Genomic DNA, 26,235 nt, shown 5'->3' with positions numbered 1-26,235 from the left:
CTCACAGCACTACTTTTTGCCCCCCTGGTTCTGTTTTCTCTCTCAGTGCCTGCAAGGACTGGATTTTCTTCACTCCAACCACGTGATCCATCGAGATGTCAAGAGCAACAACATCCTTCTCAGAACCGACGGCTCTGTCAAGCTGGGTCAGTGTATTCTTGCTCAGCTTCAGCCTTCCAGGAATGGGGGGTGTGGGGCTGCTTTCAGTGACTGCCAGCTCCCCAAAAATGCTGCTGCTGGCAGTGCAGGGGTCCCCCCTGCTGTGGGCTGAAGGCACAGTTGCAGGGTGCACACAGCTATGACAAGGAACCACAAGCAGCCCAGAGTGCTATTGCTCTGTGTGTGTCTGTGTGTGTTCCTTCCAGAGGGAGGGAGCTGCAATCTAAACCTTCAGGGGAACAAAAGGCACTGCTGGAGGAAGTGTAAAAAATGGGGGGATGTTTGAAGTAGCCAATTCATATTTCCTTGGCTAAAGCCCTAAGGAAACAGAGCAGGGAGTGTTGTCCAGGAAATTCAACTGCACATTCTCAAACTTCCACTGGGGAATTCTTTGCCTTGGTTTCCTAATTGAGAGTATTAAAATTAAAAGAGTATTTTGCTTTCTCCTCAGCTGATTTTGGCCTTTCTGCTCAGCTCACCCCTGAGCAAAATCAGCGGTGCTCGGTGATCGGGACTCCTTGGTGGATGGCACCTGAAGTGGTGAAGCGTCAACCATATGGCCCCAAAGTGGACGTGTGGTCTTTTGGAATTGTGGCAATTGAAATGGCCGAACAAAAAACTCCTTATGACAGTTTCACTGCTCAATCGGTAAGGAGCAAATACTCTCTGATCCCGCTGTCTTTCTCACCTGTCCCGTGTTCTCTGCTCACTGCACAAAATCCCATGGCCATCTGCTGGAAGTACTTCCACCAAGGCCCCTTCTACAAATGGCCCTGCAGCACATCAGCATCTGCTGGAGCTTTGGTTGCAGCACTGGGGGAACTCAAGCCTTACCTCGCCCAAACCATCTCCATTCTCAGGCAGCATTTTGCTTTGCCTTACAAGTCGTTCCAGCTCTTTTGGCTGTGTAGATGGCCCCAAGAATAGGAAACAAGCATCTCAGAGCTGGTGTTATCTTTCCAGAAATGAAGCAAAGAAACTCAAAGCAAACCAAGTTTCTAAAACAGTGCTTTTGAGAGAAGAAGTGCACCCCCATTCTTCTCACAGGGAAACTTGCCTGAAACCTGGAGATGAGGCTGTAAAGCCAGAGTCTCTTCTGCTTCTTGTGCAGTGCTGCTGAGACACTCAGTGACCACCTTCTTTCCTAACCCAAGCCACTTTCTCCATATCACCAAGCTGGAGCCTGGTGACGAGGAGAGCCTGCCAAAACCTCCTGTTTGTTTCCTGGCACTTTCTGGGATGGGCACAGCGTTAATGCATTGACTTGAGAATCCAACGAGCACAGGCTTACCACAGGGGTGACACTTCTGATTTCACCATGAATATTTTCCTTTTGCCACCCAAGGGAACATGAAATTTTCAGAGTGCTGAGAGACAGAGCTGCAGGTGGCTCCTGTGTGCCCAAACAGGCATTTTCAACCCACTACAATTGTGGAGGCATCTTTATGTGTCTGTGTTGAAAATGAGATTCCAAATGTTTGTTTCCTTCCCTGAGGAACACCTGCTGCATTTCCTTTCTTTCCTTCCAATTACCATAATTTTCAAGAACAGGACAGAAAGCCTGATGAGTTTTGTTTTATGGCAGCTGTGCTTAAGGGACCAACAAGCACTGCAGAGATTCTTTTCACGTAAGAATCCTTGGAAATAGTACAGTTAGTTAGAATAGCAAAATCCCTCTTCCAAAAAGGCTGCCAAGCTGCTGGGAATCCTCCGAGAAGGAAACATGTATTTGCTGATGTAGTTGCCACTAACTAGAGCAGGCAATGAAATCAGCTGCCAAGGCAAGATCTGCTGGATGTTGGCAAAGCTGCAGCTTTGGGGCTTGGGTTTTTTCATGATACAGGAAAGTCGTCATCCAAATGCTACAGGAAAGTCATCTCTGCCTCTCTGCCAGGGCAAAAACTGCCACTGCAGAGTGGAGCTTAAACAATGGGCTCTGGGAGAGCAGTTCCAGATGGGAAAGAAGCAGGTGGAGCCTTGTGTTTCCTTTTTCCCCAGGCTAAATTCCACATAGCCACAGAAGGGAGCCCACAGCTGCGGCAGCCCGAGCAATTCTCACCTTTGCTGCGTGACTTCCTGAGCTGCTGCCTGCAGAAAGGCGAGGCGCAGCGCTGGTCTGCCAAGGAGCTGCTGCAGGTAAAATGCCAAAAGGGCTGCAGGTGAAACAGCGTCCCAGGGATGGGCTCCTCCTCCACTGAAATCCAAGGCATCAGATGAGCCCCCATCCTCCTCTCTTCCAACCTTGGTGCTGTTCAGCTGACAGTGGGGAGCAATCCTAGACTGGGCTGGGCTGGCAGGGAGTGCTGGGTTTTAGCGCTGGCTAAAATCACCAGGGCACTTACTCATTTCTTGCTGGGAGCTCTGGATTCGGAGAAGGGCAAAACAGGCTTCAAACTTCAAAGGAATAACAAATTTTATTAGCAGGCCCACAAGAATAAGAAAGGTCTCACCTGTGCAGTGAAAGGGTTCAATCTCACCCAGGTCATGGCAGTCACGGTGTTGGATTTCAGGCTGTGCTGGGCCCCTCTCTCTGCCCGGGAGCCGCTGGGAGGGGAGGCTCGGCCTGGAGCCGTCGCTGCACGCCGGGGAGAGGGTTTAGTGTGGGCAAGATGTCAGCAGCCGTGGCCTGGCCCAGCCTGGGGCCGGGGTCCCGCAGCCTCCATCCCCCGCCCGGGAGCCGCTGGGCTCTGGCCCGGCCTCCCCCAGGAGCACAGGCCGTGGGCGAGCAGGGCCGGCCTCACCAGAGCTCCGTTACCTTCGGGCTCCGGAAGCAAAGAGGGCCAGTGCCCGGGATGGTGGTTTTCAAAATGTGCATCATCACAGAGGCGCATCTCATTTCTAAATGGTGCAAAATGTTGTCAGTTCTCAGAACTAGCCAGCCACTGGCCTGTCTCAGGCACAGAGGAAGCTCCCAGCAGCTTCTCTCAAAGAAATCACTTCCGTGCGGGGTTTCTTATTTCTTTCCCTAAATGTCAATTCATCTCAAACTAACACACAGGGACATGGAAAGGTCATCTAGTCTGTGTCCTGCAATGAGCAGGGACATCTTTCAAGAGATCAGGATACTCACACCTCAGATATTTCCAGGGATGGGCCTCCTACCAGCTCTTGGGGCAACCTGTGCCACTCTTGCCCCATGCTCCTGACCTACTCTGACTCAATCCCCTTTTCATTTAAAAAGTATTCCCCTGCCTTTGAAGCTCTTAGCTTGGAAAATCATACTTTCTGTTGTTTTCTTTTCCTTTCTGCAGCATCAATTTATAACATCGGCCATGCCTGGGTCCAGCCTGGCACCTCTCATCGTTGCAGTGAAAAAGTGGAAGGAGGAGGCAGGAATGCAACAATTAATTTAGAACTGTCTTCTCCATGACCAACTTAGAGTAGGATTATAGAGTAGGATTGCAGAGTAGGATTGTAGAGTAGGATTATAGAGTAGGATTGTAGTGCAGGATGGTAGTGTAGGTTTGTAGTGTAGGATTGTAGAGTAGGATTTTAAATAAAATTTCTAAAATCTCAACTCCTTTGGAACATTTCTCTCCTTCTGACCCTGTGAGAAAGCTCAACATTTCCTCCTGAATTGTCAGTTTTTTCTTAGAGGTGGAAAGGGACATTGATGGCTTCTTTGGTACAGTTTGTAAAGGGGGGAAGGCTCCTCTTCATTCATCCTCCCCAGACCACACTGCCTTTGGAATATGGCCAACTGGACAAGTTTTGCCAGAATGCTGTGACATTTTTATTTGAGGCAGAAACAGCAATGGCATTTGCAGGAAAAACCAAAGGAGGAGCGGTGCAACGCAAACATCCTGTGCAGATGCAGGTTGTGCAGATGTGACTCGAGAGTATTTGGGTTCCTGCCACTTGAATTTGTATTCCTAAGAGAAATTTCTTTGGCTGGAGGAGAGTCTGGCTGAAGAGAGAAAGCAGAAAGAGCAGTGAGGGTGCTGTGCAAGGTCTCCTGTGGTGCAGAGCTGTCAGCGACTGTGAGGTGAGAGCGGGCCCGGCCTTGGCTAGGCTGGAGCCCCAGCAGAGCCCTGGCAGAGCCCGGAGAAGCCTGAGCCTCGGCACAGGCAGGCTGGAAGGAGGCCCTTGGAGCTGCAAGAGGCAGCAGCCTGGCCCTGGCTGCCTCTTGCTGGCACCAGGCAAATCCTCCGCTCTCAGAGCCAAGCTGGCAGCTGGCTGCTCCTGAGGGGAAGCGGCGCCGTGCTGGGCACAGCACACACTGGTGCCATGGGCTGTCTGGAGTCTGCACAGGACGAGAGAAAGGCAAAGAGCAGCCCAGGGCTGCTGCCCTGCCTGACCATTGCTGCTCTTCTGCCGCCTGCCCTGGAACTCCTGGCAATGGTCAGCAGTGTGTGCAGCACTCTGGGCACAGGGGGAGGGAGCCGGGCTGCTCCGCAGGCTCCAGCACAGGGCAGTGTCCTTCAGGCACGGCATTTCTGCCAGGGGAACCGAGGCCAGCGTGAGGCACTGACAGCAAGTCAGGGCACATCTGCACGAGCCAGTGCCTCACACAGCTCTGGGACCAAGCGCCTGCAATCCTGGAGCTCTGCACTGAGCCACAGCAAAGGTGTGAAATGCAGAGGGCTTTGCAGAAATATTCAGGGGCACCAGGCCAGCCTGCTTGGTGCTCTCTGGGGCACAGCAAGCACTGTGCAATGCAGCTCGGAGCTGCTGGCAGAGAGGGACTGTGGGCATGTGCCTGAGGCTTGTTCTTGAGTAGTGATTTGGAAGGGAGCAGAAGGGTCTCAGTAGGCAATTGGTGTTTTCTTCATTAATTGCTGAATGAAAGACACAATGTGGCCTCACGCAACAAGAGAACTTGCAGAACTTACTGACTATAAGTTTGTGCTGAATTCCCAGAAAAGGGAAGTGTTGAAGTGTAACAAATAGGGCTTTTGAATTCAGGTAGCTCCTGAGCCTTCATCCAAAACAACCACCAGGAGGCTGACAACTATCTCGTGCAGAGCCCTGCTACAAGGGCTTCCATAATCACGGAATTAGAAAATATGAAGCTTAGGAAAGTAGAATGTGCCCATCAAGTTAAAAAAGTTTAAAAGCTTGTCCTGTGCAAAGAATGGACAAGTGAGTTTGTGGTTGAGCTTTCCTCCTCACTCCTGGCATTGAATAAACAAATCCCTGCTCTGTAGGCCCTACACTATGGAGTACTGTTTTCTTGATTATGTTTTGCTCATCGTAATCACACTATGCTTTTCATTTTCTTCTTAGAACCTTCTAAGCATGAAGTGAGTAAGACAGTTAGTTGTGTATTGATAGGGCCGAAGAAACATTTCCAAATGCCATCCCGGGAAAGGAAAGGACGTGAAACAGCGCTGGGGAAGAGCGTCCCTCGCACAGCCCTCAGAGCTGCCACCATGCACAAGATGGCGGCCGGGGCTGAGGCTGTGCCACCATGCACAAGATGGCGGCCGGGGCTGAGGCTGTGCCACCGTGCACAAGATGCCGGCCGGGGCTGAGGCTGTGCCACCGTGCACAAGATGGCGGCCGGGGCTGAGGCTGTGCCACCGTGCACAAGATGCCGGCCGGGGCTGAGGCTGTGCCACCGTGCACAAGATGCCGGCCGGGGCTGAGGCTGTGCCACCGTGCACAAGATGGCGGCCGGGGCTGAGGCTGTGCCTCTCAGAGCGCTCTGCAGCCTCTGCCAGCCCAGCCCCAGCCCCGGAGCAGCGCAGGGCGGGCAGAGCCCCCTTCCAGCCGTCTGCTTCAATGGACATTGACAGACACCCGGGCCACGCACACAGGCTGACACCTTTGCTCTGTGCACACAAACACGTACCACACACTTGGGAACCTCGGCTGGCAGCATTTTCAGGTGGAAATACAAAGAAACTCCAGGGTTTGAAGGTTTTCAAATAGAATATTTCACTTGCCAATAAAAGGACCAAAAGCAGAAAGGGCCATCCCAGCCTGTTTCTTCCAAGCAGGAATAGTGTCACAGTGACTGTGAGCTGATGAAGACGGAGATGGGATTTAATCCAAAGCAGATTGTACAGTGGGTGCTCACCTGTGATATGTATCCCTCACAGTACCTATTTATTTGGAACACTAGGAAGATTATGAGCCTGGGCAAGATATTAACCCTTTCAATACAGACATGAGACCTACAAACCTTGTTCATCTCTCCAGGGACAGAAAAGGACAGAGTAATAGCACACAAAAAAAACAACAAAAAAACATCAAAGTCAGTAAAAAAAGAAGTCAAACATTAGATAGAAAAGTAATGAAAAAATGGTAATTGAAACAAAAATATTCTTATAGTAAAGCCATAGAAATAAACAATGATATACAAAATAACTCCTTTAATTAATGAAAAATATATAAAAATATATTAAAACTGTAAATCTAAACAAAAGCATCCAGAAGTCCCAGTGCCCACGTTCCATCCCCTCATTTCAAGCTGAAAGCAGAGATCCCCTTGTGACTCTGCCTTTTAATAAAGAATGTCAAACTTCAACAAAATTCCCTTAGAAAGACCCCATGAAGGTTCACACTGTGAGAGCTCACTCGAGGCAGCCCCAACTCCTGCCCTGGTTCAGTCCCTGTCAGGCCCACTGTGCTTTCCAGCTGCTTTGCTCCAGCTCCCCCCAAATCACCACGAATTCCACTGAACTGAAACAAATCCAAATCCTCGTGGGTCGGGACAAGGGCAGGGAGAGGTCACTCAGGGATCACCATCAGGGGCACAACAGCCCGACACGGGGAAATGAACTGAGCTTAGGACTGAGCAAATCAGACCAGGAGAATGAGGATTAAAATCAATCTTGAGAAACACCTCCTCCCGCTCCTGAACTTTTCTGTCCGGGCCGCTGCTCGCGGGGCACAGAGAGGGGCCCGGCCGTGTCCCTCCAGACCTCCCTGGGAATCACCCCAGAGCCCTCAGCCTTCCGTGTGCCCATCCCCGGGGTCCCTTGTCCCTCCCAGTGGCTCCCGTGGCTCTCCCAGTCCATCCCAGCCTCTCCCAGTCCATCCCAGCCTCTCCCAGTGACCCCGCCTGTCCATGTCGCCTTTCCGTGGATCTGCCGCCCCTCAGCCAATCAGAGCGCGCCTCTCTGATGACTCATCAGTTGCCGGGCAGATCCACAGAGCCGAGAGCCCCGCGCTGGCCTCGGCCACCCAGTGCAGCGAACTTCATTCCCAGTCCCTCCCAGTGCCACCACAGTCCCGCCCAGTGCCACCACAGTCCCTCCCAGTGCCACCGCAGTCCCGCTCAGTGCCACCACAGTCCCGCCCAGTGCCACCACAGTCCCGCCCAGTGCCACCACAGTCCCGCCCTGAGGACCCAGAGTCCCTCCCACTCCTTTTTAGCCTATTCCCAGTCTACTCCGAGTTCATTCCTACTTTACTCCCAGACCTCCACACTTACTTCCAGTGTCCCAGTATCCACTCTCATCTCTTTCAGTGCCACCCCAGTCCCTCCCTGTCCATTCCCAGTCCCTCCCATTTCCACACCACTCCTCTCCACTCTCTCCCAGTGCCCATCCCAGCGTGTCCATCTCGCTGGTGCCCTCCAGCTCCCAGCCCGGCCCCGGCCGCCTGCTCTGCTCCCTGATGGATTTCTCCCCTGCCCACATCCAGCTGAGCTGCTCCCAGGGCCAGCAGCAGCTCTCGGGCCACGTGCTGGCCACTGCCGTGCTCCCCAGCGGGGGCTGGAGCCAGCAGCTCCTGGTGCTGCTGGAAACCGCCCCCGGCAATGCGGGCTCAGCTCCAGCTGCCAGGTGGAGCACGGCAGCCTGGAGCACCCCCTGAGCCGGCACTGGGGCACGGCCCGGCCCCCACAGCGCCGGGGGCAGCGGGGGAGGCACTGGGGGGGCCCAGAGGGGGATTGGGGTGTGCTGGGAGGAACTGGGAGGGAGTTTGAGATAGACTGGTTTAAACTGGGGAAGGGATTGATGTGCTTAGGATGGCTGGGAAGGGGTTTGAAGGATGTTGGGGAGGGTGGGATGGGGTTCTGGGGGTCCTGGTGGACACTGGGAGGGAGTTTGGGGGTGCTGGGTGTCACTGGGAGAGATCTGAGTGAGCCTGGAGGAGCTGGAAGGAGATTGAGGTTTGGAAAGCAGGGATTGAGATGAGGTTGGTTGTGCTGGAAAGAGACTGGGAGGAGTCTTGATGAATCCTGGTGGGGCTGGGAAGGGACTGGGAGAGGGTTTGGGGGTCCAGGGGCAGTGGGGAGAAATTGGGAGGGGGCTGTGGGATCCTGAGAGGAACAGGAGGGGCTCTGCTGGGTCCTGGGGAGGCTGGGAAGAGCCTGGCAGTGATTTACCAAAATAGCGATATTGATCTGGTATCAACATCAATCTGTTAATGGACAAAAACCTCTCCAACAGTTTAAAGTTACAAAGTGGATGTTTAATCACAGCACTGGGCGAGTGCGGGAGTCACCCCTTAATATGCACTGCAAGTTGACAAAAGATTCCAGTGTCTATTTATTTACAAAAGTCTTAAATATCCAGAATACTAATACATATTAATACTAATGCATATGCATAATGCTAGCACCTCCCATGTTCCACTTCGGATTAGAATTCATGGTAATGATTTTAATGTCATTACGCCTGCATGGTTGGCTCCCCAATTTGAGGAGGGGGTCGTTTTGGTGTGGAGGGTTCATCAAGGGATGAAGGAAAACCGCTCTTCCTCACTCTCACCTTTCTACCTTTACAATGGTTGACATTACAAATGACATTTGGTACAACTCCAGTTTCCTCCCTTGTGACTTGGAAATGGGTTTCCTGATGTAAGGTCTGTGATCTTCCTGAACCCGTTTATCAGTTTCTCTTTTCTCATTATAAGCACAGCTGAACAAACATACAATGAAAAGTAATTTTTTATCTAAGTCCGAGATTCATTATCTCAAATCCTGTTTCTCACTTCATCATTAACTCTAACTAGTTCCAGCAAGGCCTATCTCTAGCCAAGACCCCTAATTTTTCTAAAATTCTTAATTGTTTAAAATTAGTGACTCCAAAGGAGGTTTCAGAGGGTCCTGGGTAGGCTGGGGGAGACTGGGAGGGTCCTTGGAGGGGCTTGGGGTGTCTGTGAGAGGTTTTGGGGGTCCTGACCTCTGCAGATGCCCCAGGGATGCCATCAAACGCTGCCCAACGCAAGATGCTGATGGGGATTGGAGTCTCAGTGTTGGGCTTCGTCTTCTTGGCACTGGGGCTTGGCTTCTGCCTGCGCAGGAAGGTGAGGGAGGGTTCTGGGGTCGTGTCTCCCTCACCCAGAGCGTTTGTGCTCCCCTCTGGGCCCCCGAGCCCGGTGTCACCCCCTTTTCTCTGCCCACACAGCTCCTGAGGCAAAAGGTTCCAAGGATTGAAAGTCAACAATTCCCATTGTCATTCTGTATCCTGTTGAATTTTCATTCCCCTGCTTTCATCCAGGTGCCCACAGGGAGCCAGGAAGACGTGGAGCCTCCCAGCCAGGTGTCTTCCCAACACGCATCACCAGGACCACGGATCACCAGGGCTCTGCCCAACGGGGGTCACTGGGGATCATCCAACGCCCATCCTCCCATGGGGGATGGAGCTGGAGCAGCGCACGAAGCTCTTCCTGCACTCGGGGCACTCACAGGGCTTCCCTTACTGGTGCCTACGTTGGTGTTGGGTCAAGTTAGAGCTCCGTGAGAAGCTCTTCCCACACTGGGGACACTCGTAGGGCCTCTCCCCAGTGTGGATGCGCCGGTGCCTGATGAGGTGGGAGTTGCGTTTGAAGCCCTTCCTGCAGTCGGGGCAGCGGAAGGGCCTCTCCTCTGTGTGAATCCGCTCATGTTTGAGGACATTGGAGCTGGTCCGAAACCTCTTCCCACACTCGGGACACTCGTAGGGTCTCTCCCCAGTGTGGATGCGCTGGTGTTTCCTCAGGTTGGAGCTCCACCCAAAGCTCTTCCCACATTCCAAGCAGGTGTAGGGCCGTTCCCCTGTGTGGATCACCTGGTGTCTCATCAGGTCAGAGATATTTCTGAAGCTCTGCCCACATTTCCCACACTCATAGGGTTGTTCTCTCATGTGGATCTTCTGGTGATTCCTCAGGCTGGAGCTCTGGCTGAAGCTCTTCCCACATTCCCCACACCCATAGGGCTTTTCACCAGTGTGGATCACCTGGTGCTCGATCAGGTGGGATCTCTTTCTGAAACCCTTCCCACATTCCAAGCACTTGTGGGGCTTCTCCCCCAGCTCTGAGCTCCGGCTGGATCTCTGGCCGTGTTCCTGGCACTGGGGGGATCTTTCCTCCTCGCAGCTCCCTGGACTGGGTTTCCAGCCCCTCCTCATGCAGGATCTCTGGGGCTTTTTCTCCTCCTCTTCCATCTGGACACAGTTTGGGAATGAAAATTCCTGGTTAGGAGGAAAAGGAGAGGAGAGAGCCTTGGACTGGGGGTTCCTCCATGACCAAGTTCATCTCAGGAAGTCATTGGGCATCCTGTGTCTGTAACAAAGCAAAGCACCAAGATTCAGCCCAAACAAGAAAACAATGATGAAAAACTACCCAAACACCAAATTCAGGAAAAACCCCCTCCAGAATACAAAGATTCAGCCCCTGCAAAAAAACAAAGCACCAATATTTAGCCCAAAAAAGTTCAGAAACACCAAGATTCAGCCCCATCAAAATCGTGGATCCCCTCCCCAGTCACCTCCAGGGCAACACTACTGGAACTGCACATACAGGGAGAATGGAACGTTGTCCTGCTTCCTCTTCCTTCTCTCCCACCTCCTCCTGTGGCCCTACTCTTCCTCCCACTCCTCTTCCTCCTACTATTTCTCCTCCTCCTGCACCTGTTCCTCCCACGTGAATCCTTCCACCGTTTTGTTCTTCAACCCTGCTTCTCCTTCCCTTCTCCTCCTGCCCCCAGGCCCAGCACCCACTGCCGCCTCCCTCTTCCCCCCCAGTCCCACAGCATCCCACCGCAGGGACACGGATGCAGCTGGGCCAGCTTGGCCTGGGGCAGCGCTGGGCTCTCGGCTGCTTCCGCCCGCACTCGCTCCGCACTGCAGCCGCTCCCGCCACCACAGCGCGGGGGGGCCCGGCCTTGGCGCTCCCCCCTCCCCAAATTCCCCTCCAGGGGGGCGCCAAGGCCCGGGGGGGAGGGGCGCAGCTGGGCTCCAGCTGGGGAACGCTGGCAGCTGCGGCTCTGCCTGGACACTGATGAGTCATCAGCGCCGCGCGCTCTGATTGGCTCAGCCCTGCCTGAGCCCTGCGCCTGCACCAAGGGGGGACACCCTGCTCCAGGGGGGATGGCCCCAAAACATGGCTGGGGCAACCCCAGCAAAGGAACAACAACAAAGCCTCTTTACAAACTGATCCCCTCAACCTCATTGCACATAGGGCCAGGGACGTGGACATAAGGAAGTGACAGGAGGAGCCATCAGCTGCACAAAATGTTATTAATTGATGACACAGACTGCTGTTCAGCCAAGGTCCGGCTAAATTCATCAACTTCCAGAAGAACAACAAAGACTTAACACAGCCATCAATATCCTTAGCTATACAAAAGTGAGGTACATATTAAGGGGGTATGTGGGAGGTGCATTGGGAAGTCTGTGCCTCTCCAGGACTTCAGCCAATGGGGAAAGGGAGAGGGAGATGTGATCAAGAAAATTAGGATGAAAAGGAGGCTGTGTCCTCCAATAATTGGAGAGACCCCATGGGAAATGTCCCATGGCCTCGCCCTATTTTTATGAATGAAATTACTGTTACAGGACTCCTCTGTCTTCCTTGTGGACAGAAACCTCTGGGGATGTCAATTTTTCCACACACCTTGGGGCTCCTCCGCAATTCCTTCCACCGTCCGGGCCGGCGGGCAGTGAGTGCAGCTGAAGGGGCCTCACCCAGTTTGGGGGATCGGCTCCCTCGGCTGGCGGCGGCACCGGGCATTGATTGGGTACCCGAGAGTGAGCAGGAGACAGACGAGTGACGGATCAGGGCGACTCTCAAGAGTCGGCAGGGAGAGAGCACTGAAAATCTCAGCAGTGACTACAGTGGCATCTTTGGGGAGTGAACATGGCAGGGCACCCAGGAAGGGGACAAAAGGGAAAGCCAGAATGGGGTCCCAGCAAAAGGGATGAGGATCCCAAAATATCTCTCAAGGGTCCCTTGGGAGCATGTGGAGGTTGTTTGCACATTCTCCCAGAGCTAACTAGGGATATGGACACACAAGGGGGACAATAAGGGAAGTCCAGAAGGGATTTAGACAACAGGGGATGGATGGTGTTGGTGTGTTGGGAAGGGATTGGCTGAAGGGGAGTGTGCAGGAATGTAGGAATGTGCTTAAGGCAAGAAGCAGCAGGAGGAATCCATGGGATAAGAAAAAGGATAATGGAAAAGAGGAAGAGAAAAATACTGAGGATTGGGATGTGTTTCAGAAGGGTCTCATCCTCCAAATTTGCTTGCTTACTCAGATCCTTTGTATCCCAGTTTTCCAGGACAGCAAAACAAGGAGGTGAGGATTTCAGGGGGTTTCTCTGAGCTGGGAGCGGCAGGAGCGGGCGCAGAGCTGCGGCACCGGGAGCACGGGCTGGGGGCCTGTGGGGAGCTGTGGGGCCGGGCCGGGGCTGTGGGGCAGCCGGGGCTCAGCGCCGGGCGCTGCCTGAGCCCAGCACCCCCCGGGCAGGGCCGGCAGTGGCCCCCGGCCCCCAGGAGGCTGCGGGACGCCCCGGCCGCTGCCCGGCCCCGTGGAGCTGCCGGCCCTGCCCGCCGGGGGGGCCGCCTTTGGACACTGCGGCAGGACAGGGACCGGCTCGGGGATACGGGCTGGGGAGGGGAGCCTCAGCACAGCCAGCACGAGGAAGGAACAGCTCACAAATGGCGATTAGACCTGCAAGGATCCACATGATCTTTTAAGCATTTCCTGCTGGGTCCCTGGAGAAAGGAAGGGTTTTGCAGAAAGCTCAGCAGCTGCCACACGATGAGCACCCACAGGCACTGAGGGGGGCTGCAGCAGCGACAGAAGAAGCCCCTGCAGCACTTGCTCACAAAGGCTCAGCAGCTGAATGCAGCAAGGGATGAGCAAAAGGCCAAGCTGAAGGCAAAGGCCATGGCACACTTCCTACAGCCCCTGAGGGATCAAGCCCAGGGCCCAAGGGGGCCCCAGCACCCAGGGGACACCCTCGGCCACAAGCACCTGGCACAGGCATTGCCCTCCTGGCCAGGGCACAGCCCACCCAAACAGCCCCTGGCAAGGAATCAGCCTTCCAGCTGCAGGGCACAAGGACACTGCAAGCACAGACAGCAGCACCCTCAGCACCAGCAAGTCCAGCCCTTGATGGACACGCATTCTTAGCGGTGGCACAGCTCCCATTCCACCAGGGACCCACCACACTGCAGCCCTTGGGAACATCCAGGGTGGCTCTGGATCCAGAGGAGACCTTTCCTGATGGACACAGGGGCCTCTCCATCCACTCAGAACCTCACACCTAAGGGGGAAAATTGTTAAGGTATATTTTAATTAATAAGGCACTAAGTGAGAAAGATGAGTGGTTGACTTTTATTCAGCCACTATTAGCAGATGTGGAGGATGGGTTTAAAATGCAGGAATTTTTCTTTGCTCACAGTTGTGATTGTAATTTACTGGGAAGGGATTTGATGGCTAAACGGGGAATGCAAATTAATGTTGCAAAAGGTGAAACAGAGGCTGGTTCTGTTGTACCTCTGTGTCAAATGTCTGGCAGAGCCATGGCTGAAGTGAACCCACAAGTGTGGGCAGCCCCAGGGAAATTGGCAAAATTAGATATGGAGCCTCTCCAAATTTCCCTGAAGCAACCAGGACAAGAGGTGTCAAAAAGCAATCCCCTGTTCCAAGGGAGGGAAGGAAGGGCTCACAGCCTGTCTGGGAGTCCTGCTCAAGGCACGGCTTGGGCAGCCAGGGATGGCTCCCTAGAATGCTCCTATCCTGCCAAACAAGAAATCCAATGGAATCCACAGAATGCTGCAGGACCCAAGAAGAAGAAATGAGATGATGAAACCGAGGCACCCCACACTCTCAGATCCTTACACCAGCCTCAACCAGGTGCCCTCCTCACACTGCTGCCAGTCAGAACTTGATGCAAAAGATGCTTTCTGGGGATCTGCCCACTTCCAGAGGATGCAAACACAATTCTGCCTTGGGCTGGCAACAAGAGGTAGAAGGGAAAATGCTCAAGACATGGACGGTCCTTCTGCAGGGATGCACGGAAGCACCGGCCTGATTGGGGCAAGCCTTGCAGGAAATACCAAAGGAATTGACCTCACCCCCAGGGACTGGCTTAATGCAGGATGTGGATGACTTGATCCAGTCAGGAGGACAAAGAGAAGAGGCAGAGGAAGCCTCTGTGAAATGGCTTCATTTTCAGGCTAAAAATCAGCTTTGAGTATCTGAAAAAAAAGAAATGGCAAATGGTAGAGAAAATAGTTAAATATTTGGGACCTATATTGACAGAAGCTTTGTCTTGTATTGACGCTGAATGGGTCCAGGAAATCTCAGAAATAATGTTTCCCTGGACTAAAAAGGAGCTGCAGCAATTCTTACAATTAACAGGGAATTGCAGGAGCTGGATTGAGGATTCTCTCTTCTAGCCAGAACATTGTGTGAACTTTTAATCCCCAGATAGCCTCAATGTTATGGGGTGGACATAAGAAAGAGAACAAAACTTAACGAAACGAAAAAAATAAAATGATTGATGCCCCAGCCATGGCTCTTCCACACTCAGAAATCTGAATTGCAAGGGAATATTAAACAGGCCACCCCTGAGCTTGCACTGAAGGCAACGCAGCAGCAGCCAGGGCTCCCCAGCGGGGGAAGCCCCTGCGCCTGCCCACAGATCCTCTGCTCAAATCCTCGGCCTGGCCACCCTCCTTTGCCATCTCCAGCCACTGCGGGACAATCCTTGCTCTCACTCTTGCAGCTTCAGGCCTTTCTGTGCCTGCCCTCGCCACAGCTGCTGGGGAAGGCACCGGGACAATTCCACTCTGCCTCTCAATTACACTCACACTCTGCCCTGCCTGGGATTAGCTGCTGGAGAAATAGACCAACTTGAAAATGGCTTCAAATCTTATTTCTCTGCTCACACTTGGTTTGCCTTTGCCTTGGGGAAAGGAATTTTAGAGTTTTTTTTAAGGGATGTTCCACCACTCATCAGAGATGAAATTAACATCTCAACAGACTGGGAATAGCCCAAAAGATTCCCCCCAAGATAACGACCATCAACAAAACATCAACACCCAGCAGCAAACATCAACCAACATCTTACCCCAGACACTGCCCCAGGCACAGCTGGAGACACCTGGTCTGGAAAAGGCTGAGCATAAATCCAAGAGTGCCCACCTAATTCCCATCACAGGCACAGAAATCCGGGGGCAACAGGAAACCAAATCCTAACAACTCCACACCTTCAAACCAATGAACAATAAACCAAGGGATTTCTATGGTGTCAGAGTGTATAAATTTAGAAAAATCTAGTCAAACTCGTGTGTCATGGAATGATTTTCTCTGCACACCCAGCCTAAGTGTGCATGAAATTATTCCTGTTGCACATTCTGGCCAGAATCAAGTAATGTCTTATTTTTCTAAAGACATTGTTGAAGAGTTTTTGCTTTTCTCAGTTTCAGTGAAAGGATTACACCGTTTGAGTAATTTTTTGTAATAATTTTACTTCTATATTGTCGGTTCTGTTTGGGCCAGTGGTGTGAGAATCAGTTTTAGTCCTAGGAGAATGAAAACACTTGATTGCTTTCTCATTTTTGTTTTATATTTGTACTTGACTCTTAGTCATGACAAAATGATGGTATGAGTTTTTTGATGTTCCCCTTTAAGCTGCACTTTGAAAACTAGAAGAGCTTTAAAGTTGGTGCTTTAACACATAAACAGTTATTAGAATATTGTTTAAAAAAAAAAAAATAGCAGATCTGTGGGGGGCCACGTGTGAGTCACGGGATGTCTGCCCTGGAAGAGAAGCTTTGTTCCAGGCAGCCAGGAGAGGAGCTTTAGAAATGCAAATTAACACTGATGGGACAAAGCCTGCACAATGGACCAGGGGCTTCCTGCCTGCGGGAGGAATTGGGCTGATTCCAGGAAGAAAAAACAGAGGCAATGAGTGAATCTGCTTGGAGATAGGGCCCGGGACTTGTACATAAGGCAACAAAGGGAGAAACCATCATTTTCAGAAAATGTTACTAATTGACAAGGACTGCTGCTCAGACCAAGTCCCGCTACATTCCTGAACTTCCAGAAGATCAAACACTTCACAGAGCCAGGAATATCGGGTGTTATACAAAAAGGACATGCAGCAGGCGGATCGGGAAGGCTGAACCTTCCAAGCACCTCGGCCAGTGCTGGGCAAAGGGACAGGGACATGCGGCCGGGAAAATCAGGACAAAAACGAGGCCGCGTCCTCCAACACCTGGAGAGAGCGCACGGCAAATGCCCCATGGCCTCTCCCTTTGGGCAGCAATAAAGTCACTTGCACACCACTCCTCTGGCTCCTTGGGCCACACAAACCTCTGGCGCCGGGAATTTTCCCGCCCGGCCCCGGGCCCAGCGCAGCCACCTCCGGCCTCCCGACACGAAGCGGGACGAGCCAGCGCTGCTCCGCCACCGCCTCCTGCCGAGGCCCCAGCGGCAAGGAGACCGCGGGCAGCCGCTCCCGCAGCGCCCTCAGCCCAGGGCCAACACGGGCCGGCCACGGCACAAGCCACCCGCCACAGCCCCCTGCCGCCCCCTCCCGGGCCCGCAGCGAGCCCCGAGCCCCCGCAGAACCGAGCGCGGCTCCCACCTGCGATGGCCGGGGCCGCCTCCGAGCTCCGCCGCCGCCTCACCGGGCTCCGGCCGCTGCTGCCGCCGCTGCCGGGCCCGCACAGACGCTCCGGCAATGGCGGCTCTCCTGCCTCACGGCCGCCCTGGGGGCGCCAGCGGGGCCGGGCTTGTCCCCGCTCTGCCCAATCAGCGCGCGCCAGAGCTACGAGTGACGGCAGCAGCAGCCAATCGCAGCCAGCGGCGGGCTCTGCACACGGCACAGCCCCGCCCCGCGCTCTCAGGGCCCGCCCCGGGCTGCGTGAGGGGAAAGGCGGGGATGAGGAACAGCCCTGGAACGGGCCCGGCCCGAGCCGCCATTGAGCTCCCAACACAAACAAAGTTCTCCGCACCTCCCGGCCCGCCTTGCCCAGCCCTGGCTGCTGGGTGGCTCCGGCTCAGCGGGAAGCCCTGGAGCCTCATGCACATCTAATTAGGAGCATCAGTGCATCGCTTTGATTTCCCCCAAATAAGGGAACCCCCCCCGCCCCTTTGGTTGAGTGGAGGAGAGGAGAGATTTCTTGCACTAAACTCCCAAAATTACCAAAACCAAAGCGAAGTGAACCGGGACCCCCCAGCAGCGCCTCTCTGCCGTCCCAGCTGAAGCCCTCGCTGGCTGCTCCAGGCTGGATCGGCACACTGGGAGCAGTGGGAAGGGGCCCCGGCTCGGGGCGCAGCCCCCGGGGCAGCCCCACGGCCCCCACGGCAGCTCCAAGGCTCCGCCAGCCGGGATGGAACGTGGGACGGGGAGCAGGGGAAGGGACGGGGATACCGGAGCCGAGGGAATACGAGGGACACCGGGGGCACTTCACGAGCATTTAACGCAAAAGATAAAATCATAAGGGAGACAAAAGCAACAGCACCTGTAGCACCATAGCACAGGGCCACACAAGGACATGTCCCACTGCTGTGGGGTGATGCTGGCCCGAGTCCAGGCACCCACCACAGCTGCTCTCTCACTGCCCTCCACAGCCACACAGGGAGAGAAAATTTAACTAAGGGTTCATGAGTTAAGGACCTGGGACTTTCCTCATTAAACAGAGTCATGGGCAAAACAGGAAATATGAATTGAATTTATTGCCAATAAGCTCAGAGCAGGAGAATAAGAAGACCCTTAAAAGCACCGTCCTTCCACCCCTCCCTCCTTCCAACTCTGCATCCTAACCTGGCAGTGCAGGGATACAGGGAATGGAGCCATGGTCAGTTCATCTCCCAGGGCTTTTCCTGCTGCTCAGGGACAGGAGTCGTTCCCCTGCTGCACTCTGGGATTTCTCCCACCAGAGAGGTCTCCATGAACTTCTCCAACCTGAGTCCATTCCATGGGGAGCAGCCCCCTCACAGTGCTGCAGCGTGGGTCACTCTGCCACGGGGTCAGACCTTCCAGGACAGGCGGCTCCAGCAGGGACCCCTCTGTCCACAGGTGTCCCCCGGGGTCACAGCCTCATCTCAGGCATTCCCCTGCTCGGGCATGGGCTTCTCCAGGGACTGCAGGGGTATCTCTGCATTCTGGTGAATCTCCAGGGGCAGTCAATCTGCAATTCCCATTGTTGCTCTGTGTTCTGATGGATATTCCTGCCCCTGTGTTCATCCAGGTGCCCACAGGGAATCAGGAAGATCTGTTTGGTCAAGGTTGAGCTCTGTGAGAAGCTCTTCCCACACTGGGGACACTCGTAGGGCCTCACCCCAGTGTGGATGTGTCGGTGCCTGATGAGGGTGCAGTTTTGTGAAGCCCTTCCCACAGTCAGGGAAGCAGAAGGGCCTCTCCTCTGTGTGAATCCACTGATGTTTAATGAGACCTGAGCCCCTTGGAAATCTCTTCCCACACTCAGGATGCACCGGTGTGCCCCGAGGTTGCAGCTCCAGCTGAAGCCCTTTCCACACTCCCCACACGTGTAGGGCTTTTCCCCTGTGTGTATCTTCTGGTGACAAATCAGATTGGACATCTCAATGAAGCTCTCCCCACATTCCTCACACTCGCTGGGGCATTCTCCTGTGTGGATGTTCTGGTGCCAGATCAGGTGGGAGCTGCGACTGAAGCTCTTCCCACATTCCAAGCACTTTCCAGGCTTTTCCCCTGTGTGGATCCTATGGTGGTTAATCAGGACAGAGATCTTCCTGAACCTCTTCCCACACTCCCCACACTCCTAGGGGCTCTCCCCAGTGTGAATCACCTGGTGCCAGATCAGATGGGACCTGTTCTTGAAGCCCTTCCCACACTCCCCAGACTCACAGAGCCATTCCCCAGGATGGATCCTCTGGTGTTCCCTCAGCTTGAAGCTCCAGCTGAAGCTCTTCCCACATTCCAAGCACTTGTGGGGCTTCTCCCTGCCATGAGCTCTCTCCCCCAGCTCTGAGCTCTGGCAGGATCTCCAGATGCCTTCCTGGACCAGGGGGGATCTTTCCTACTTGCAGCTCCCTCGGCTGAGTTTGCAGCCCCTCCTCATGCAGGATCTCTGGGGATTTTCCTCCTCCTCCATCTGGCCATGGCTTGGAAATGACAAATCCTGGTTTGGGGGTAACCAAAGTGGGAGTGCCTTGGAGTAGAGGCTCCTCCTGCCCAAGTCCGTGTCTAGAGATCAGCAGGAGTCTTGTGTCCATGATAATCTCCAAAATATCAAGATTCAGCCTGAAAAAAACTCTCCCGGGAGTTCCCCATCTCTTGTCTTTACACTTTTGGGCTTCCAGAGGTTTCAGTTCCCTGGGATGATGGGGGTCCAAGGGCTCCAGGGGTTCCCCCTCCTCTGGGGTCCTCCTCAGCGATGATCCAGGGGCTTTTGGGGGTCCATCGAGTCTCTTCTCCCCTGATCTCTGCTTTGAGATCCCAGGGATCCCAGGAGTCTCTCCTCTCCAGGCTCCCACCTCTCCAAGCTGCCAGGATCCCCCAGCTCTGGGATCGCCCCTCTCTGCTCTCCCCACTCTGGGGGTCCCAGGGGTTCCTCTCCTCTGCGCTCCCAGGGGTCCCCAGGACCAATGTCCTCCCCCAGCCAATACTGGGCAATGGCCATGTGAACCCCAAAGATCCCCCAAGGGGCTCAGCTTTGGGGTCCTGCAAGATCCAAACCTACACACACAGAGAAAAAAACCTCCCAGGGACGCCAGACAATATTTGGGGCTCAATTCCTCAATCTGCGAGTTCCAAACACACCCCAATAAAAAGACCCTCTCAGGGTCCCCCTGACAGATTTGGGACCAGCTCCCCCTCCCTGCTCACCTGCAGGATGAGATGGGGGCGATGGGCCCGTGGCCGGGGGTGCTGCGGACACAGAGGGCACTGGAACCTCCAGCTTCTCCTTCTATTCCTGTTCCTGCTCCTCCTTTTCCTTTCTCCCTCCTCCTGCTCCTCCTCCTTCCTAATCCCACCTCCTCCCCAGTTCTGCCTTCTGTATATTTAAAGTGGAGAACCTTGCTTGTTTTTAGAACTAGAACAAAGATTCAAGATGGAACAAGCCTTGCTGGTTTTATTCAGCAGTATCAGTGACTACAGGTCGTGTTTGCTTTGGTTTGGTGCTGTCCTCGTTCCTCCTCAGTGCTCAGGCTGGGCTATGGGGTGTCCTTGTTTGCTGCATTTTCAGAGTTCCTCTTGGATCCTTTGGGCAATAGGCCGTGCCCTGGGAGGATTCTTTGTGCTCCTTTGTGACACAGGAGAAGCTTCCAGGCGGTTTTTGCGTGAGCGGCTGCTGTGGTGTCACAGGAGCGTTGCCACGTCCCCGTGGTGTTCCCGTTGCTGTGGGACACGGAGGCCTCAGTGTCCAGAGCGGCTCTGGGCGCCTGCTCGTTGCCAGAGGATCCTCCTGCCCGAGGCATTCTCAGCAGCCAGCCCAGCCCCTGACGGGTGTCCTTCTGTGCTTGCAGGGGTACAGTCTGCAGACGTGTGCAGCGCAGCCAAAATGATGCAGCAAGTGGTTGCTGCAGTTGGCACTCTGTTCTCTGTGGCTTATTCGGGGTATTTTTTAACCCACTTGGCACGTAAGTTGAGGTTTTCCCTCGGTGCAGCCTCTGTGGCTTTGGGCTTGCTGTGTGCTTTCTGTTCTTCCACTGGAACGGAGTTGACTCTGTAACCAAATTGCCCTGAGGACACGGTTGGTTTGGGAGAGCTCCTGCCAGAAGCTGCAGCTGAAAAAGGGGGTGTCTGCAGCCAGCGGGGCGTGCACAGCATTTGCAATGAGGCCTGGGGGGGTTCTGTTCCCTCAAGCGGGGAGTCTGTGGCAGCGGAGCCTGGAACTCCCTCCGTTTGCTGCTCCAGCCAAGAGCTGACACAGCCCAGTATTTTGTGCTGCTCTCTTGCTTGCTGTGTGAAGGGCCTGTGGCTCCTGGAGGGATGCTGTGAAAGCAAAATGCTCTCTCGGGCTTGCCTTGCTCATTTCCCACCACAGGCAGTTTTTTCCTAACAACATCTGGTTCACGTTCCCTCTCCCGTTGCAGGGCACCTCACGCGTGGATCCCCAGCAGCTCCTCCTTCGGTGAGTGGCAAAGGAAGCTTTGGTGTTCAGAATTGTGCAGCAAGTTGTGAGCTCGGCGTGTGGCAGCCGAGTGCCAGCCTGGGAGGCTGAAGGAAAGTTCCTGTCAGTGTCTTTCCAGCAGCAGCAGCAGCAAAGAGATCCCTGGCAGTTTTCTCTGTTTCTGCTGAAGAGCTTTTGAAGAGCTGCAGGACTGGTTTTGCAGGCAGAAGATTGCTTGCTGGCTTTAGCCATGGTGGAATATGGAATTCCCAACAATAAGTGGCAATGTCGGCTTTAGCCCATTGTTAGTTTGAACAGCTCTGAACCCTATTTCTGCTTAGTGCAGCTGGATGTGTAGCTGAGGATAAAGAAGGTGATAACTGAGATAGAACTTCCCGTCCCTCACGCTCCCGTCTGTCCACAGGGCACCAAAGCAGCATCAGCACCTCCTCTGGCTCCCTCTGCTTGCAAAGAGGAGGCCAAAGAGGAGGAAGAGAGCAGTGAACTTCCCGCTGTTCTGGGAGACGAGGGCGAACACCCCGCGGTTTGGGAATACAACGGCGAGGCTCCCGCGGTGTGGGACAAGGACAGTGGACATCTCCCGGTGTGGGACGAGGATGGTGGATGTCCCCTGGTGTGGGATGAGCATGGCCAAGCTCCCATGGCGTGTGACGAGGATGACAGCAATCTCCCGGTGTGGGATGAGGACAGAGAACATCCTGTGGCTTGGGAAGAGGAGGGTGAACCAGCAGCATTTTGGGAAGAGGATGAGGAACCTGCACTGCTTTGGGAAGAGGATGAGGAACGTCCCTCTGCTCCTGAAGAGGACACTGAAGCTCCCTGTGCTGCAGGATCCTGGGCTGAACATTCTGACAGCAGCACAGCCCTGCAGCCAGAGGGGAGCGGGGAGTGGAGCCTGATGCAGCTGAGTACGTCTGCTCTGTTCCTGTGTGCCAGAGCAGGGTGCTGTGTGTGTGTCTCAGCATCAGCTGCACCCAGGGTTGCTCTGCAGCTGAATGGCACAGGGTCATTTATTGTCCTTCCCCAGCTGAGAGCAAGGGGCTCCCGGCCCCAGGGAGTGGGGCTGCATTCTGGCTCTCATCTGAGAGTGAGCATCTTCCACCTGGTTTCTTTCAGGGAACACCGTGAGCGTGGGGGAGCCTGCCGAGAAATACCTGGAACTGGAGCAGATTGGCCAAGGGTAAGGGCAAGGCAGTTACTTCTGCACAAGCAGGGCCCAGGTATTTTGCTGGTGCAGGATGCAGTGAGAAGTCAGGAGAGCTCCAAACCCCTTCAGACACTGGGGTACGATGCTGCTGCCTCTCAGTGCTGATCAGAATTGATAACTGTGGTCAGAAGGCACCTTGCATGGCAGAGGGCTGGTGGCTGCTGTGCTGTTGTTTGAAGGGTGGATGCACTCGGGCGTTTTGTGAACGCTGCAGGCAGCAGAGATCTCCTGTCTGGGCTGGCTTTCACTGCCAGGGCCTAAAGCGCTGCTTCTTTCTTCTCTGCTGTTTTTGTCTCCAGGGCTTTTGGAACCGTTTCCAAAGGACTCGACAGGGCCACGGGAGGAGAGGTCAGTGTCAACACGCCCAGCACGTCTGGCAGCTCTCGAGGGCTTTCCCCTCTGCTGGGAGCTGTGGCTGGAGCTGTGGGGCCCAGCAGAGCTTTCCTGCACAGGCTGCTCCTCTGAAGGCAGAGCAGGGTCAGCCTGCAGAGCACAGCTGGGACAGACTTGGTCCTTCTCAAGTGCCCAAAGGAAGGCAAGGGGGGCAGCGGTGTCTGTCAGAGCAGGACACACTGGCCTGGTCTTCATGTCTAAAAGTGTGAATGCATCAGCTGGTGGAGACTGAGGCCCAATTTACCTTCATCCCAGCCTCGGACAGGAACACTGTTTATCAATTTTATCATCCTGAGTTTCATCAGGATACCTCAAGGCCTAATTAAGGAGAGATCCTGCTTGGGCTCAGTTTGGGGTTTTAGTCCTACTGCAGCTGTCCCCACAGAGACAGGAGAGAAATGAGAAGATGGATGTCCAGAGCAAAGCTCTCTCCTAAACCCTGCAGCTGTGTTTGGGTCTGGTGTCAGTGGCAGCTGGGACAGGGATTATCTGAGCAATGGATGTGCACGTTTGCTTTGTTGTGCTATCCCAAACAGGGCAGGGACATTTGAAATCCTGGCCAAATGCCATAGAATTGCTAAAGGGTTCCCGGCGGTTTTGCTCTGTGTGCACAGAAACAGAATTACCTCCTGCTTGCAAAATGTGTTGGAATAATAATCCTAAGAGTGCTGAGGCCATTTGAGAAGACTGTAGGTGCAGAGAATGTTGTTAGAGCTTGGAGGCTGACAGCTGAGGGAGCATTTCTGCAGAGCTTACAGAGCCAAATGTCTCTGGCCATGAGTCCTGTAACAGCCCCAGCGAGCAGAGCAATGGGCTGTGGGAATGGCACTTGCTGAGCTCTGGTGTCCCATCCCAAGGCAGTTTGGCACAGCCCGGCTCGCTCGCTCCAAAAAGACTCGCTCCGTGTTTGCTGTGGCCTCCTGCCACAGACTGCTCCAGTTAAAGGTCTGCAATGTCCCTTCAGGTGGCCATCAAGAAAATGAGTCTCAGAGGGCACAACAGGGAACGAGCTGTGAATGAGGTCGTGGTCCTGAAGGACAAGAAGAACCCCAACATTGTCAACTCTCTGGACAGGTGAGTGCTTCAGGTCTTCTCCCATACACGGGCCCTGCGTTCATCTTTCCTGGCATCCCCAGTCTGTAGCCTGTTCTGAAAATGCCTGACCCGGCCATATCTTCCCAGAACAACAGCCTGGCACTTCACTCCTTCCATGTGCTTTTGTTGCTTTGCTTTGCCTTTTTCTTCAAGTTGACCCCATTTGCTGTGTTTTACAGCAAGTGCTGATAAACCCTGGTAGAAATTATTTTCCTTGGCTTCTTCTTCCCAGCCCTTTCCCATTGCTGCAGGTGACAGGAAGACCAGGTTCCTGTTTCCAGAAATGCCTGATTTTCCCATTTTTCAATGGCCTTGCCTATTTCTGAAGGGACTTTGTGCAAGGTTTTCCAAGCATTTGACTGCTTTTGCCCCAAGTGCTGCACGGCCTCCTCCCCTGGATAACTCTGGAAGTTGTGTTGCCTTGTTCCGGAGGGAATGGTGGAACTGATGAGTTCAGATGCTGAAGCAGCTGGGGACAAGTGTTGTGGTTCCACATTGAGCTGGGCTGTTGCTAAAGTGCATTTTTCACCTGCTTGCCATCTAAGGCCTCTCCTTTCTCCCGGGTGCCTCCTTCTCCTTTAGCCTGGGCAGATTCCAAGGACTGTGCAGCCTGGCAGGAATGTCTCTCCATCTGATTCTGTCCTCACTGACAAGTGACCTGGGAACAAAACTCCACTCCAGGCTTTTCCCTGGGGGAATTGAGCAATGCACATTCATCTCTGTGCCATTGTTCTCCTCTTCCAGCTTCCTTGTTGATGGAGATCTCTGGCTGGTGATGGAATACATGGATGGAGGAACTTTGCAGGACATTGTCAGACAGACACGCATGGCTGAAGGAGAGATGGCAGCTGTCAGTCAGGAGGTGAGGGATCCTGCTTGTGCTTCCCATGGCTGGGACACCATGGTCCTTCCAAAGAGGCTGTGAGAGCAGAGTGGCTCCATGCTCAGGCCTTTGTTTCTGTGTTGTTTTTATGAGCTGGAGAGGAAAGAGCCTCTGAAGTGAATGGCCAGCAAATATCACTGCATTTCTACTCTGTTCTTGTCTTCTTTCCTGCTGTTGTGGTACTCTCTGTCTTTTTTGGATCTGATTTCCTGTTCTCAGCTTTGCCTTGAACCTTTTGCCTGGAGCTTGTCTGCACTGCACTCCTGGGCTGTCACAGCAAAGTTGCTGCTGGCAGAATTCTAAACTGTCCTTTCTTGTATGATATATTCTGGCCTCTGATTTTTTCCCTCGTGTTTCTTGTTGTCTCTCAGTGTCTGCAGGGCCTGGATTTCCTCCATTCCAACCGGGTGATCCACAGAGATCTGAAGAGCTCCAACATCCTTCTGGGAATGGACGGCTCTGTCAAGCTGGGTGGGTGTTCCTGGCCAGGCACGGCGCTCCCGGGGTGCGGCTGTGGGGCTGCTTCCCAGTGAGGGCCAGAGCCCCACAAGTGCTGCTGGTGGCACTGCCCGGCCCCTGCTGCCAGCTGAGAGTGGCTGCCCCGTGCAGAGAGCTCAGGAGTGCAGAGAGCAGGCTGTCAGGAGTGCCTTTGCTCTGGGTATGGCCCTCCCAGAGGGGCAGGAGTTGCAATCTAAAGCTTCAAAGGAAATCAGTAAAGCCAAGCATGAAAGCTGAGGGCTTCTTTCAGGGTCCAGTTCCATCTTTCCTTGGCTACAGCCCTGAGGACATTTCCAGCTGGATTCAGCACTGCATTCCCAGACTGAGAGTGGGGAATCTTTGTGCTTGGTTTCCTCATTGCAGCTGCCTTTGACAGTGCTTGTTTCTGTCCTCAGCTGATTTTGGCCTCTGCGCTCAGCTCAGCCCTGAGCAGGACCAGTGCAGCTCCATGGTGGGCACTGCTCACTGGATGGCCCCAGAAGTTGTGACCAGTTCTCCTTACGGCCCCAAGGTGGACATCTGGTCCTTTGGCATTGTGACCATCGAGATGGTGGAAGGAGAACCTCCTTACTTCCAGCAAACGGGGGCCATGGTAAGAGGCAAATTCTCCAGGCTTTGCAGAGGCCTGTGAGCACAGGGTGACCCTGCACTGGGAGGAGCAGCTGGAGGTTTCTGCACATCGCAAAGGGAATTCCCACAGCACCTGAGCCTGAACACAGACAAATATTCTGCAGTCTCCAGCAACAATTTGCTTTGGCATTTAAGTTGT

At 54.0% G+C, this 26,235-nt stretch overlaps 3 protein-coding genes across 5 annotated transcripts in view; 2 read left to right on the top strand and 1 right to left on the bottom strand.

Moving 5' to 3' along the window:
* The window catches only part of LOC147646096 (serine/threonine-protein kinase PAK 3-like), an 88,333-nt gene extending 84,657 nt beyond the window's left edge, over positions 1 to 3,676 (top strand). The window contains exon 16 of the transcript XR_015281965.1: positions 3,552 to 3,676. The gene's annotated coding sequence lies outside the window, so the exon portion shown is untranslated. The remainder of the gene's footprint in view (positions 1 to 3,551) is intronic.
* Positions 3,677 to 8,501: 4,825 nt separating this feature from the next.
* Positions 8,502 to 26,235, bottom strand: part of LOC147646093 (uncharacterized) — a 228,306-nt gene continuing 210,572 nt past the window's right edge. For both annotated transcript variants that reach the window (XM_086873945.1, XM_086873946.1), the window contains exon 3: positions 8,502 to 10,271. In XM_086873945.1, the coding sequence (XP_086730071.1) occupies positions 9,753 to 10,271 (519 nt within the window). In that variant the 3' untranslated portion in view covers positions 8,502 to 9,752. The remainder of the gene's footprint in view (positions 10,272 to 26,235) is intronic.
* The window catches only part of LOC147646091 (serine/threonine-protein kinase PAK 1-like), a 230,347-nt gene continuing 221,285 nt past the window's right edge, over positions 17,174 to 26,235 (top strand). The window contains exons 1-9 of one of the 2 annotated variants that reach the window (XM_086873943.1): positions 17,174 to 20,896; positions 21,353 to 21,390; positions 21,794 to 22,298; positions 22,507 to 22,570; positions 22,897 to 22,945; positions 23,955 to 24,064; positions 24,830 to 24,947; positions 25,340 to 25,439; positions 25,862 to 26,058. In XM_086873943.1, coding sequence (XP_086730069.1) covers positions 20,368 to 20,896; positions 21,353 to 21,390; positions 21,794 to 22,298; positions 22,507 to 22,570; positions 22,897 to 22,945; positions 23,955 to 24,064; positions 24,830 to 24,947; positions 25,340 to 25,439; positions 25,862 to 26,058 — 1,710 coding nt within the window. In that variant the 5' untranslated portion in view covers positions 17,174 to 20,367. Of the gene's footprint in view, positions 20,897 to 21,352; positions 21,395 to 21,508; positions 22,299 to 22,506; positions 22,571 to 22,896; positions 22,946 to 23,954; positions 24,065 to 24,829; positions 24,948 to 25,339; positions 25,440 to 25,861; positions 26,059 to 26,235 lie in introns of both variants that reach the window. The other variant, XM_086873944.1, reaches the window with a different exon arrangement.

The sequence above is a fragment of the Cyanistes caeruleus genome, unplaced genomic scaffold, assembly GCF_971803275.1.
Source record: "Cyanistes caeruleus unplaced genomic scaffold, bCyaCae1.hap1.1 HAP1_SCAFFOLD_125, whole genome shotgun sequence".
Lineage (NCBI taxonomy): Eukaryota > Metazoa > Chordata > Aves > Passeriformes > Paridae > Cyanistes > Cyanistes caeruleus.
This window is presented reverse-complemented; position numbering and strand designations above follow the sequence as displayed.